Source organism: Siniperca chuatsi, linkage group LG18 (assembly GCF_020085105.1).
Source record: "Siniperca chuatsi isolate FFG_IHB_CAS linkage group LG18, ASM2008510v1, whole genome shotgun sequence".
NCBI classification, from domain to species: Eukaryota; Metazoa; Chordata; class Actinopteri; order Centrarchiformes; family Sinipercidae; genus Siniperca; species Siniperca chuatsi.
In genome coordinates this window covers 26864807-26879888 of record NC_058059.1, presented here as the reverse complement: position 1 = coordinate 26879888, position 15082 = coordinate 26864807, and the positions used below count along the sequence as shown (strand labels likewise).

At 40.6% G+C, this 15082-nt stretch overlaps 1 protein-coding gene across 1 annotated transcript; it reads right to left on the bottom strand.

Moving 5' to 3' along the window:
• Positions 1–5081: 5081 nt before the first annotated feature.
• Positions 5082–11842, bottom strand: cdk9 (cyclin-dependent kinase 9 (CDC2-related kinase)). Its single transcript, XM_044174408.1, has 8 exons — positions 11683–11842; positions 11447–11560; positions 10578–10659; positions 10013–10103; positions 8773–8939; positions 7277–7448; positions 6160–6308; positions 5082–6053 (listed from the first exon to the last, which is right to left on the bottom strand). Exons 1-8 carry the CDS (start codon positions 11721–11723, stop codon positions 5688–5690), a joined length of 1182 nt encoding a protein of 393 aa, XP_044030343.1. The 5' UTR covers positions 11724–11842; the 3' UTR covers positions 5082–5687.
• Between the last annotated feature and the right edge of the window lie 3240 nt (positions 11843–15082).

Here is a 15082-nt window from a genome sequence, read left to right as displayed (position 1 = left end):
TTTAAGTTCTTCAAACATGCTTTTCAACTGTGCCATTTCTTGCCTTAATAGAATAGTCTCTGGAGGTAAAGGGCAGGTTGCTTCATCCCGCATGAGGATCTGGTTGTAGGGTTCTGTATGGTAGTCTTGAAGATATCCAGGTGGCCTCCTCTCCCAACATGGTCTTCCACTTGATTCCTCTTCTATACTCTCTGGTTTGGCTCTTGGATCCATATCCAGTCTAGAAGTTTGCTCCAGCTCAAAGGACCATGAAAAAGACTGTAAAGTCTAAACTTGACATGTGATGGGCCATAGAGCTTCTAGCTGGTGTACACATTTAAACACAAGGAACCAAGAGCCATTTAACCGTTTATTGAGTGAGGGAGTGAATAGATGAATGGATGGCGGAATGGATGATTTTATTATTAATGCATCCACAAAGGTTAAAAAGGAAACTTTCAAGCCTTCATCAGGATCAGGTTTCAACTTTATCTCAAAGGTAAGTATATTAGGTGGCTCCAACTCAGTGCATGCATCTGCATCTGCTTCCATACAATTCTACCTTACTCAGCATTAGGTATATCAGCTCCAAGACAATACATCATGATTGGTGTGGCAGCATGGTCTCAGACAAAGGACTTGATGAGAGCACACCCAGCCCTTATATAACCTCCCCTTCTCCAAACTCCTCCCATGTGCACTGACAGGTGAATCTCTGCACCCACTCCTCGTCTCACAGAATTGACAAGCTTGAGATTCTTGACAGTATTGTAAGATAGTTTCTGCATTAAAATGCATTTTGAACATTTCTCGCGCAAAATGTTAATTTTATTTTCATAATCTTTGTTCAGTTAATGTATATGATCCTTAGTTTTGTTAGTTATACCGAAGATTTTCTCAGGTCAGATCATTGCTATGGATGCTGCTACGCTTAAGTAGGGAATTGTGGGTGGATTTAGCGTGTTCGACTCCTGTTTTGGGCTGTCTGCCGTCAGTGGGCTTCATTCCATTTCAAATTTCTGCCGCGCAGCCGTAACCTGAATCCAAACGCCACTATCTCTGTTGAGAAAAGGCCTTTTATAGCCTGTGATTGTAAAATGTGAAGTTGCTTATACCATATCCAAGAATATGTGGCTGAGGATATTTAACTATGAAATCACCTTTCTTAAGAAGGGGTTATCAAACTGGACATTACATTTCACATCTGTCATTAATCTAAGAGGAAAGAGATGAAGGGTCTGTGTAGATGACAGGTACTTTTGTTGGGGTGGGGGTTTGTTTCTCATTCCTCTGAAGATATAATGACATATAGACTACAGGAATGCAAGAGTATGTATCAGGCTGTTCAGATTAAATTACCTCCACTGAGAAGAACCTCACCAAGTATAGCAGCAATGTTTTTTAGCACTCGGGAGGAAGACCCCTGTTAATCTGAAATGACATTTATCCCAATCTGACATGGCATTTCCCCCAAACAAACCCTGAAGCTGAGTGTCATCACATCATTCAGAAAGAAGACCATAAGCCCTTTGGAGCCAGTTCACAGTGTACCCTACTGTGGCCCAAACCTGGCACAGTTTAGAGCGTCATTTTGCATGCTGGCCTCCCATCCATACAGATAATCAAAAGTGCTGTTTCTATGGCAAAGAGTTGGGAGTCCATTTGCATGCAGGAGGCTGCAGTCGGAGGCCCATCTGTCCATTGGAGCACTTTCTAATTTGTTAGTTGTTGTTGTCATCGTTGTCAACAACAACTAACAACACACACACACATCACACATATACCCTCCTCCTCAATAGAAGTGACAGCGGAGGAGCTCTGGAACTAAGAGAGCAATCCATCATCTGAGTAAAGCTCCAGTTTGACACCACACACAGACCGTTGTTAGACTGAGGAGGGTGAAACTATGAGCCTGAGGTGATTCTTGACAGATACATACACATGGCAAATATATACATATTCATAAATGCCTTCTCTCAAAAAAATGTTCTCACCATCTAATTTGTATTTTACATGTATAGCACACAAAGTTCTGCTTAGAACACTTAGCCCTTTTCCACCAACATTTCTTGAAAAACTTATTTGAAAGAGCAAACTCCATATATTAAGAAAGTTTTACTTCACACTACCGATTTCAGAAGAATTATTTTGGTGATTTATGATTCTTCGAAAGATGGGAAAAAAACAAGATTTCCACAAATACCTTTTTAGTGGGGTTTTTCAGATTAACGATGCAGTCAACCCAAAGGAAAGGATTTGAACTCTGACATAAAAGTCTTTTTTCATATGAGCTAGAACATAACATTGGAATGAACTATTTCAAGAGTATAATTGCCGAGACCACACATAATTATGTAAAATGACATGATCATAATTACAAATTATGAACCAACCTAAAACTTCTTGCTACATATTCTGAGTCATGAAGCATTCATGGAATGAAATGCATTATTTGCTGTTTCACTTGCAGAATTTTTTTTAAGTGGCTATAATCAATATTTTTATAATCAGAATGGATCAAATGACTATCTGTAATGTAGTAGGGGTCGCTTGTAGTGACGAAACCACAGAGAATTACCACCTGACTCTGCAGTTCCTCTCAAATCATTCAACAGCTAAAGAGCCAGATATTTTTTCTGGTGGAGACCAAACCGAAGCTAAAAGAAAAATAAATATTTCATTCCATTCACTTGGCAGACGCTTTTGTCCAAAGCTATAGCTTTTCCCCCCACACATACACTGAGAGCAATATGGGTTTCGGTATCTTGCTCAAGTGTACTTCAACATGTGGACAGGAGGAGCTGGGGATCAAACCATCAACCCTATGATGACACAGAGAATCAAACCACCACGAATAATAGCCAGCCGCTCTACCAGCTACCTCTATCTGCGACCTCTACCAACCTACGGTTCTCTGTGCAGGTATACATAGATGTTTTTGTGTACTGTATCTTTGCAGCAGCATAATTCTAGCGTCTGCCATCCTCAATACGACAGTAACAACAGCACCATGTGTGTATAGTGCAGGAAATACATATGCAGGAAGCACACACTCACATTGTGCTCATCATGTGGGCAATATTAAAAAAGTGAGGGGAAAAATGATGAAACCATATTTACAGTGAGTGCAAGTCTTATTTACCTTTACAAAATAAGAAAATGTAGGCCTATTTAGAGAAACTGAAAATTCCTTCATTATGTTAATAGAACAATGCCATTGTTTGAGAAAGGGAAAATTTATTAAATAGCTGTTAAATATAGTGTATATATATCAAATGATCTTACATTTGATGTCTGAATTCTTTGAAAAGCCATAATAAAATGTTACTGATTTGAAGTGATTATTTGCCCTTTTGTGAGTGCACTTAGTGTGGGTCAATTTGACTAACAACATAATGGATATAAATTTTTTTCAACATAAAAGGAGGGTTAAAGGTACACTGTGGAGTTTTACTAAGTGAGTCCCCTTTTTGTCTGTATCCAGTGCATGCGCATAAGGACGCACATGCAGCCCCGCTGTCTCATCCACTGCGTGGGAGCCCGTCCCGGAAGGTCCCATAGAAAAGCGGCTCTTCAATGGAGGTGGAGCAGTTTGTCTTCATCCTTGAACTCTTTTCTCTTGTAAAACCAGAAAAATATTGTTTAAAAACACTTCAGATAAAGCTTAAATTCCACCTTAAGTAGACTGTCCAAGTAAGTTTTCTAGTGTGGCGTCTGGCCTCATTGTGGTGCGCCATGGCTCCTACCAGAGAGCAGAGGGCGGAAAACCCCCACGGGTACTGGTGCTTGATGGCTGGTGAGTTGTAGTGGCTTCCCCAGCAGCCACAAGCTTATATACAGTCTATGGCCACAATGGCAATGATGAGCACGCTACACACTCAAAAACAAACTCGACACAAAGGTGAGATTTATGCACCCTGAGTTTATACAAAGTCAGAGTACCTTTAGATAGATTATCGGCTTGGTATGGAGTCCTTGTGGTCAAACACTGATGAATCCAGCTTTAAAATCAACAGAAGGTTCTTACCGGGACCCTCAGAAAGTTCTACATGAAGCCCATTTAGTAGGTTTGAATTAGAACACTCAGATAGGGTTACAGTTGTAACCTCCAAAAAAGCACAATAGTTCTTCAATGGGGACAAGCACAGGAACCTAAAAATGTGTTTAACATTTGCCATTCCAGCAAACAGGGAAGAGACATGGGTAGAAGGTTCTTTATGTTTCGTTATTGCTAAAGCTAGAGTAATGAAGATTGTCAAGGGTTCAGTGGAAAGCCTAAAAATAGTAATATGATGCTGCCACCTACTGGAGGCAGTTCATCAATGCGTCATATCCTTGGTCATAAGTCTGCATGTTTTATCTACATGGCTGAAATATAAAAGTCTGGATATGTAGTTTACATTAAAAAAAGGTTCATGAGGTAGATTAACATTTATAGACAGTACCCCCCCCCCAATGGCAGAGCGGACCCTGTCAGAGTTATATTCTTCTTTATGATTTATGCATCAGCAGTAACAAATTAAAAGTAAAAAGCAGCATTTTAATGTTGAAGATAAATGGCAAATGGACTGTTTAACGCCTTTCTAGTCTTCACACCACTCAGAGTGCTTTTACACTGCATGTCACATTCAGGGCATATTTTAAAGACACTTTAGAGCCATTTTTTCATAATAATGATATATTTTAACATCTCAGGAAGAGCTGACAAGAAACCTAAAAATAAATAAACACTGAGTGTATGCAGTTACTTCAGTGTAATAGCATATCTTGTACACGTCCAGGTAAACCTTTTTTTAAGTCTTGAAATGTATCTGTAAAGCACCTTGTAATATCTTTCCAACCCTAGTATCATTTAGTTGAAAGGGGTCGTTTTGAGTGTCCAAATGGAAATCTACCCAGATATAACCAACTCTGAAACAAGCTTCAGTGAGTCTTGTTGTTCGAGCTCCCTAGAGTTTCTAGAGTGAGCAGACAAAGCCCAGGCTGCTGTTAAACTTCATGGTTTTTTAAACAAAGACACAGGAACACCAGCTCACACAAAGGGTACATTTTCAGTGTTTGAGTGTAATCCCCAGGAAATACCACGATCACACAAAGTCAGATCAATTCAGGGAAAGTAACCATTTTATTTTGGGTATGTCACTTTTGGACATGTGTTCAGAAATGTGGGTGGTGTCCTTGTAAAATGGTTTAAATAAAAGATTCTCACTTTCTTATTATAAATAACCTCAAAATACTGCACAGCCTTAAAGAGACAGCTACTTTTAAAACAATTATCTTTTTAAAAAGGGTGAATATGCCAGACTCACTCAAAAACTTGGTTTTGTTTAAGTGACCACGTGAACATACCCAAGCCATGTCTATAGAGTTGAACAGCTGTCTCTTCATTATCAGCTGGAAAAAAGCCAGAACATAAAAACGTGGCTTGCAAAGGGCTCTGCATAACTTTGAACATTACAGTCCTGTCCCTGGTCAAACCAAATAAGCTGCATCCTCTGCTGTAAACTCACACAGAACAATGATCATATAAAAAACTGCAGAGATCTCCAGGTAATGTCTGCGAAACCTCATACAACAACAACAACAAAAAAAAAAAAAAAGGAATGTGTAGCCTTCTTCAACATTAGGCCGGCTGGGAAATAAAGTCACTTGTTACTAAACAACAAGCCCAACCAAGTAAGCTACTTGTCCATTAACTTCTTTAACCACTAAAACACTCGATCAAACTCCGTCTGACTGGTGGTGGCTGGGTTTCTGTTCTGATTGGGCTGCTGCTGTGGCATGTGGCCTCTCCGTCTGGGCGGGGCCAGATATTCAAACATGGAGGTGTTGTGGGTGGAGAGCATGTTCTTCAGGTCTGAAGGCATGGGGTCGGACCAGAAGAAGTCGTGGTTGAGCGCGTCGTCGCTGTCAATGCGCTGTGCCGGGTCCAAGACCAGGAGTTTATCTATCAGATCCAGGGCATACGGGTCTTTGACATAGGCTTTGAGCCGATCCTTCACTTTCCTCTTTTGGCCTTTAGGCAGCTCCATTTTCTGGTAAAGCTCATACTTCTTATCCACGCTCGGCCACACCTGATCGAAAGAGAAAAAGGTTCAGGATTTAGTTGACATAGCAGACATGTCACCAAGTAATACAACTTCAGTCTAAACCGATGTGCTCGTCATGATGTCATCTTACCTCAGCAGTGATGGAGCCACAAAGCTGGCTGATGAGAGTGAGCTGGTGCTGCTCAGTGTTGCCTTGCATTATGGGACTTCTGGTCCACATCTCTGCCATGATGCAGCCTCCTCCCCATAGGTCAATGGGGGGGCCGTAGTCTCGCTCACCTTCCCAAAAAATAAACAAATAAATAGATAATTAAATAATGCAAGCTTTCTTCAGGACTGTATCAAAATTTAAAAAAGGTATCCTGTGGTGAGTTTTAGCAAGTCGGTCCCTGTTTCGTGACAATGGTTTCACACTATTCCACTGAGCAACAGGTGGCTGTAGATGTGCCAGCAAAGGCAGTGAAGGAGGAGACTGCTAGCAAGGAAACATGGATGTGAACAATGCAAGTTTGAAACTTGCACAAAAATCTGATTTGCAATAATTTTATGAGGAAGGTTTTGGTGAAAAACACTGAATTTAAAACAGAAACTTGATTTACAAGAAGACTCCACAAGGTACCTTTAATGGAAACAGACTTCTCAAATAAATAATGATGTTCATGATGCATGGGACTGTAACGTCCACTGAATCTTCCACTTCTCTGTAGAGACGAAGAATAGCGGCTGACTAAAACATCAGATCTGTGTGGAGCAAAGAGGACACTGTAATCTCAGGAACTTCAGATTTCTACATTGTTTTTCACTGTTTGAGGTTTGACAGGCACTCTTAACTACGTCACCTTGCTGCACCCTCTCCTGCAATGGTTTAATGGCACCCGACTGAAGAATTGGCGCCACCTACTGCCAACTCCTAAATATCGCATTATGATAGTGGATGGAAACAAGTATTCATTCGCACTTCCTTTTGCTGATTTTCTCAAACTTTGGGATACATTTGGTTGGAAACCTGGCTAGTGAAGGATACAGTATCACTGCCAATGATGGTTTACAGGTGTGATGAATTAATGAATTGACACAGCAGGCACTATAAATAGCTGCAGCCCTGTGTAAAGGCTGTTGCAGGACCTAGCCAATACAAATCAGTGAATTACACTGCATCCATTTATGGCAGTAACAGTAAGACGAAGGAGTGCATATGCATATTGCTGCTTCTGTGCGTTGTGTTGAGTTTTATGGTTGTCTCTTACCCAGCAGCAGCTCTGGAGGTCTGTACCAGAGTGTGACCACGCGGTTGGTGTAGCGGTTCCCCTGGCTGTTTTTAGCCAGGCTGAAGGCTCGAGCCAAACCAAAGTCAGCCAGCTTCAGGACACCGTCTCTGGTAATGAGCACGTTGGCTGCTTTCATGTCTCTGTGAAGGATCTGATCCAAGACAGGGCAACATTATGATTAAGACCACAAGACATTGTAACAATGAGATTAATAAATAACAAATGAGATTTTATTTCTTGGGGTTTAAACTGTGATAAGATCAAATATTCTTCAGGTTTAAAAACTTTATTTTATTTACCTCACCTATTCACATCTTATTGGTCTACTTTCAGAAAACAAACATATCAAATACAAGAGCTCCTTTATGGTACAAGTAGCTTCCTGGTGGGCTGCAGAAGTATAATAATTCTGTTATTCATGATCTCCCAGATATGAGCTTTAACTAAAAGGAAACTGGTTTTATTTAGGATGCCAACATTGTGACCTGTCCAGTGTGAGCTTTCCTCATCACCAGAGACCTGCCAGTTGCTCAGCTCTCCATATAAAAAGGTATTTTACATACTGGGACAAATACTGTTCTCCTTATATATGCTCCCTTGGGTGATGTCATCCGCAGACATGCAGATGACACTCAGTTGTACCTCCCTGTCAAGCCCACTGATCTTAGTATGCGGAGTTCTCTGCAGGACTGCCTGTCTGACATAAAAAACTGGATGTCGGTACATTTTCCACAGTTCAACTCAAATAAAACTGAAATCCTTGTTATTGGGCCCCAACACATCACTAAACAAATACTGCCATCTACTGGCTACCTGTCACACATTTCAAACCTGTTGTAAGAAATCTTGGTGTCCTGTTTGATAGCAATTTATGTTTTGAGCAACATATCACTAAGCTTGTCCAATTATGTTTTTATCACCTCAGAAACATTGCAAAATCCGATCTATTTTAAATCTTAATGATGCAGAAACTGTGCATGCTTTTATCTCCTCACGCCTCGATTATTGTAACAGCCTGTTCACTCGTCTTAATCAGAAAACTCTGAAACGACTGCAGACTGTACAGAACTCAGCTGCTCTGCTTTTAACCAGGACCAAGAGGTACGACCACATCACACCTGTTTGAGCCCCTTTACATCGGCTCCCTGTTCGTTTTAGGATTGACTTTAAGATCTTATTGATTACTTTTAAGGCTCTTCATGGCCTGGCTCGTTTAAGTCTCTTCTCAAAACACATTTTTATCAGAAAGCATATCCTGATTTTACCTGAACTGGCTGTTTATTTTATTGTTTTTGTGTATTTTAGATTTTATCTATATTATTCTTTAGTATTTTATTTCTCTCTCTGTGAAGCACTTTGTACTTTGTTTTGATAAGTGCTCTATAAATAAAGTTATTATTATTTATATATTTCTGTTTTAGATCTTAAAATCGGTCAAAAGAACCAGTGGATGGTCATTTTTTTCAATGCCTTACCTTGTTTCTGTGGATGTAGTACAATCCGTTGAGCAGCATCTGCATAACCTTCTTGATCTCTGCCAGGGTGAACTTTACATTGGCATTGCTCAGCAGGCCGGCCAGGTCGTGCTCACAGAAGTCAAACACCAGGTAGATGCTGCCTTTGTATCTGTTGAACTGAGTAGCTTCAAGAACAATGAGAAGGGGGGGGAAGGATGAAAACATGTACCAACTAGGGGTGTAACGGTACACAAAAGTCACGGTTCGGTACGAGAGACTCATTTGGATACTGCCTGGCATCAGAGAATCTATGTCATATTTATTGTCAATCTGAATCTCTGGGCAGAGCAGAACAGGTATGTAATGTATCCGTTTCATACTAATGTTGACATTTTCATATTTTTAAATTACCTGATTTTTAAAACAAAGGTTTTGGGGTTTTTTTAACTTACATCACCAACATATTACTGTTACAATGGCCACTTAACTCGCTTATAAATAATTAACTGTTTTTGTCAGTTATTTTATACTGTAGGGCTGGGTGATGTATGGCTTATAAATAACTATTTTTATGCTATGCTACGATATACAATATATATATCTCGATATTCACATTTTAAATAACATACCGTAAATTCTCAAACAGTGTAAACATATGATGGTCTTATAGAATATGATACATTGCTGTAGATAGGGTTGAAATGATTCCTTGAGTAACTCGATTACTAAAAATGATCTATTCACTGTGTTTCGCACGGATGATTTACTGTCGCACAGCGCACTACCGCTGTGTGAGATCAGAGAAGGTCCGAGCGTCGTAGGTGTGATTGAACAGCATGGATTACAAAGTGGAGGAAGAGAGAAAATAGCGAGTGGCGGAGAGAAGACACAAAGTATCCACAAAAACTCTGGGGGTGGGGTGGGGTGGGGGTGTTAACAAAAGCTAACTGCACCTGCGTTACCGGCCGAGCCTTCCCCTTTAAGGAAGGTGGCCTTGTGGGTAACCAGCGGTGGTGTTGTGAAAGTGAGCCTTTCCCTTACGTTACTTCAGTCAGTGTGAAGATGAGCTCAGGTTGCAGTATAATAGTTACTGTACGGTAGTGTGTTGTGTTTGCTGCCACAGAAAAGAAATAAAAAGCCCCTGTTTATGTAACGGCGCTTCTTGTACTCTTCACAGCAGAGCTGGTCTCGACTGTGAACAGCTAGCTACTTAGCAGCTTCAAATCAGGCTAATGTCAAATAAAATTGTGACACCAACCTTTGGTTCTGCAGATCTCAATCAGATTGACCACATTCTCATGTTTGAGCAGCTGCAGGATCTTGATCTCTCTCAGAGCTGTGATTGGGAACTGAAACAAAGCAGCCAGAGGAAACTTGTATAATGTCTGGAAACAATGATGCACTAGTATGAATTAAGCATTTTGTCAATACAAAGATGTATGCAGCCAGAGCAGCAACATGGAAGCCTGTAAACTGTGATGGATGTTTGCAACAGACCAGTAGCTGAATAATTTCACAACTCACCTTCTAAATACAATTACTATTTAGCTGCCAGCTAACGTGTTGGTTTGTTTACAACCTGTCTGATTGTCTTAATTGCTAATGTTTCTTGCTCCATCTGACTTTTTAGTGACTTCTTTTAGTGGATTGTTTCCAGATCTCAGTCAATTCAAAAATAGACAAAAGACAAAACTTGTAATAAACTGGAATTATTTACTTTAATGTGCCTTTTCTGTCATATGGAAAAACCACTCATGCTGTGTCCACATCAACAATTGCTCACGATGCAACTGTTACCAGTTAGACTCTCAATGGCCTCTTACCCCTTCTTTCTCATTTTCCATCAAAACTTTTTTCAGCGCGACCTTCTTCCCGGTCTGTCTGTGTTTTGCTTTGAACACCTCCCTGTGAAGAGAGTATATATATATATATACACACATACACATACATATACGCACACATACATATACACACACATACATATACACACATACACACACAGCTACAAATAAAGCACTTTCACTTTGCTGGATTTTGAACACTTACAAAAAGGAAGAAACCTTGGTTCTAAGTATAATCTATATTGGTAAATCATTTCTAGCTAAACATATTATGCTCATTTCCACTTGGCTCTTTATTATAGGAGTATTGTAAATACTTTTGTAACATTATTTCCACTTACACCAGTGGCGGACTGGGAAACATTATTAGTATGATTATTATATATATATTTTTCTTTTTTTTAAAGGGCACCAGCTGTCTGCGGTGCGGTATATGACCCTGTATCATGTTTTCTCCACTGGAAGTGCACCTTAGGGGTCACTTTTGCTGCGTTTTTTCGAACATGGGGGCACCAGTGACCCGAATGGGTCACCCAACACGAGTGAGTACAGACTACTACGTCCTTCTATTAACTACATTAATATACAATCCACGAGGTAGCATCTATTTCAACAGGTTAAAACTAGGGTGCGTGTCTATGTAAGCTAGAGTCTCCTTAACATATAACGGATCTGGTCTTAAAACTAATTTTGACCACACGGAGAAAAACAAACTCTTCAATGTTTACTTGTTCTCTTGTAGTAAACATTATATTCCTTGTGATTAAAGTTAGCTATCAGCACAGCTAACGTTAGCCACACAAACCGCATTCAGATACACTCACACGATAAAACCTCTGTGTACTACTCACCCAAAGGTCCCTTGTCCTATTTTTGCCATTTTTTCATATTTGGAGAACTCGTCACAGAAAGGAAATTCAACTCCATCGTAGTATTTCGACATTATGGCGGCCTCCCGGTCGGGCCTGGAGAGACATTTCACTCGATATTAAGACATTTACGTTAAATTACGAGCTATATGACCCAATGTATTTAAATTGATGAAAAAGTGTCTTATAAGTAAAATTGTAAATAGCTATATTCTTACTTTTCAGCCCCGCCGGTGTTGCTAGTTTTGTCTCGCTGCATTGCTGTCCCGTTCAGTCTGCGAGCCGCCTTCTTCTTCGTCTGCTGCTGCTGCTTCTTCTTCTTCTTAATGGCGGATCGCAAACAGCTTGAAGGTACATACCGCCACCTACTGTACAGGAGTGTGTAACATCACATCATTTCACCCTATTTCTTATATCCCGCCCACCCCACCAACCCAGTGTTGTGTAAAAAGGAGAAAAGTGCCATCCTGGCGACTCCTTCTTCTGTTTCCAGTATCCCAACCAGATCCCATTCCCCTCCAGCCTCTTTGACTTTATCATGCAATCTTCCTGCTTCATACATGGTACAGTGGAATAAAATATGTTCAATATTTTCTTTAACACCACAGTTTCCACAGTCTTAAGTCTTGCTGTGATGATTTCCTCCCTTCTGTTCCTTCCTGTATAGCACTTCGCTATGACTGACTTTTGTATTTTGTGATACGTCCTTCTGTTTCTGTCTTCATCCCACTTTTTCTGCCACATGTCCTTTCCTTTCTTCTCAATCACTGCTTTTCCTTCTCCTCTGCCAAGTGGTATTGGAACAGTTATTTCATGTTGACTGTACGCTTTTAAGGACAGCTGTTGAATGTGAACATACCACCACCCTATCAGGTCTGACCTCTTCAACCCACTGCAAACCAACAATGGCTGCCACTGTCTCTGCTGTATACACTGATAGCTGGTCAGACAGCCTTTTGGGGACCGATATTTGGAACTCCGGGATACAAACACCAATTCCCACACACTCTTGTTTGTTCTTAGAGCCGCCTCTATTTCCTGAGGAGGCTGAGGTCCTTCAACATCTGCCGGACAATGCTGAGGATGTTTTATGAGTGTGTGGTGGCCAGTGCTATCCTGTATGCTGTTGCATGCTGGGGCAGCAGGCTGAGGGTAGCGGACGCTAACAGGCTCAACAAACTGATCCGTAAGGCCAGTGACGTTGTGGGGGTGGAGCTGGACTCTCTGGCGGTGGTGTCAGAGAGGCTGTCTGTGGGTTTGTGCATTGTTTTCTGGTGTGTTAATGCCACTTTCATGGGCATTTCCACTAGAATTGTTGTTTTGTTAGTTCCTGACCCCCTTACTTTCTTTAGTGCTTCCGCATATGATACTTTGTTCATTATCTTAACCCTCTGCACTTCTCTGGCTTCCTACTGTACTTCACAGCCTCCAAATACAGCACTGTGCTCGCCTCCACAATTACAGCATTGACCCTTTTGCATCTTTTCCAGATTTTCCGAACTCGTGCTCACCTCAACACCTAGCACATTTTATCTTTCCTTTGCACCGCTGAGCTGCGTGCCCCATTCTTTGGCACTTATGGGGATGTATTCCCTCACGTTGTAGTTCATGTAGCCCATTTGCACTGATTTAGGGGGGGTATTCTCAAATTGCACCACTACCGAAAGGGTTTCCTTCAGTGAGCCATCCCTATTGCTCTTGCCTTGTGGCATCAATGACTTTGCCTCCCTGAATTTCATTTTTTACATCTTCAATTGACATATTCAAAGGGACTCCTGAGATTACTCCTCTCAACTTTGCCATTGCTCCTGGAATATGAGCCTTTATTCTTTCCCCTTTCAGCGCCGCCATCCTGTGGATCTTAGCCTGTTGTTGTTTGTTTGATGCATGTATCAGCACTTGTTTGTTATTCATAAATCTAGCGAACTTGATTTTACCAATCTCTTCCTCTATCGCTTTGATAAGTTTGATCGGGTGATAGTGCCCTCCATCCTGATTAAATTCGATCACTATTTTCCACTCGTTTACTTGTAATTGACCCACTTGCATCTGCCTATCATCACGACTAGTTCTTGATTTCTTCTTGTGGTTACCCCTGTGCCCCTCACTCCCATCCGACCAACTTCTCGCTCTAGCTTGTCTCTCAAAGCCTTTGTCTGTCTCATTCTCCTGGATTCCATCCATTCCATATCCTCAGCAGCAAACCCACCTGGGCTAGTACAGTTTATGCTGATCCGCCAAAGATTCGCTCCTCTTGCAACCCTTCTTCTTCTTCTTCTTCAAATTATAACCAGGCAGAGCATTTTTGCCACCAACTGTACAGAATTATTAGGTTAGAAATTCATGTACAGTTTTTATGGCTAGCTGCTCATGTAGGCGTTTGAGGGAATGAAACAGTAGATCAACTTGCCAAAAATGGATTAAAAGCAAATCAAGTAGACTAACACCAAATCTTTCATTTGGAACAAAATTAAGACGCAGTGGCAAGGTCACATGGGAAAAGTCGAAAAGAAGAGCGTCTGATTAGTAAGATTAGACTCCTCATCAGAGAGCATCCGAGCGGAAACTGCAATATCTGCAATCAAACAGCGACTGTGGATCATGTCATTTTTGTTTGTCCCAAACATGCATACTGAAAGACAGTTATTAAGGAATGAACTGGAACGTAAAGAGATTAAACATGGGCCTAAAACGGCTATCTGCAAGACACCGGACTGATAATAAGGATATAAGAATGTTGTAACTCTATAAATATTACAATATTTCATAAAGAATATTCTGTCTGCATTTTGAAGGAGTATGCTTGAGACTAACCAGGGCTGCACTTGAGTCTGAACATATAATTCGCAGAGGTTTGATTTCCTCTGTCCACTGCAGAACGAATGAAATTTCCATCATTTCAACTGAATATACTGCTGTGTGGTCAGTTGTTCTCTTTGTCACCTTCACTTAAACATAAAATGCACAACTGGTTTTACCAGGGTTTTTAGACCCGTCAGTAAATATATGTACATACTGTAGACTAGTGTTCACATAAGCAAAATTAATTTGAATTGAATTTGAATTGAATTTGAATTCTGCCTAACCTTTTTAGGGATGTACACGCAGCTGATCCAGATACAGTACTGTGCAACCATAATCAAGAACTGCCCTGATTAAATATAAATATTTTCAAATCAATTCTATCGGCTCCCCAAGCAGTGCCAAGCAGCAGTCAAGCATCTCATAATATTCTAGACTCTTTTAGATTTATATTCTATTTTGCCAATATGATTTTTTCCATGTGAGCAACACATCAAACCATATTCCTAAAAATGTTCATTTTTTCTAATCTTTGCCCATAGAGTTTCAAACAAACATCTTCACAAACTTTCTTTCTTGCAAAAAAGAAAGATTTTCTTCAGATCATTTAAATCCCCACATCCCCCTTGTTGACCTGCTCAAAAGATGCTCTGCGCTTTGTTTAATAATCGCCACGGTCTCGGAACATCGGCGACAAACTGGTTTTGAAATGCCTGTGGGAAGGTTTTTTTTGCTCTCTCACTCGTTATTTCTTCAAATAAAACAAATACAGTGGTGTGAAAGTGTTTGCCCCCTTCCTGATTTCTTATTTTTTTG

Coding starts and splice junctions, on each gene's coding strand:
- cdk9 (XM_044174408.1), bottom strand. CDS start 11,723: ATGCAGCGAGACAAAACTAGCAACACCGGCGGGGCTGAAAA. Junction 11,561..11,682: donor AACACCGGCGGGGCTGAAAA/GTAAGAATATAG, acceptor ATGTCTCTCCAG/GCCCGACCGGGAGGCCGCCA. Junction 8,940..10,012: donor TGAGATCTGCAGAACCAAAG/GTTGGTGTCACA, acceptor TTGTTCTTGAAG/CTACTCAGTTCAACAGATAC.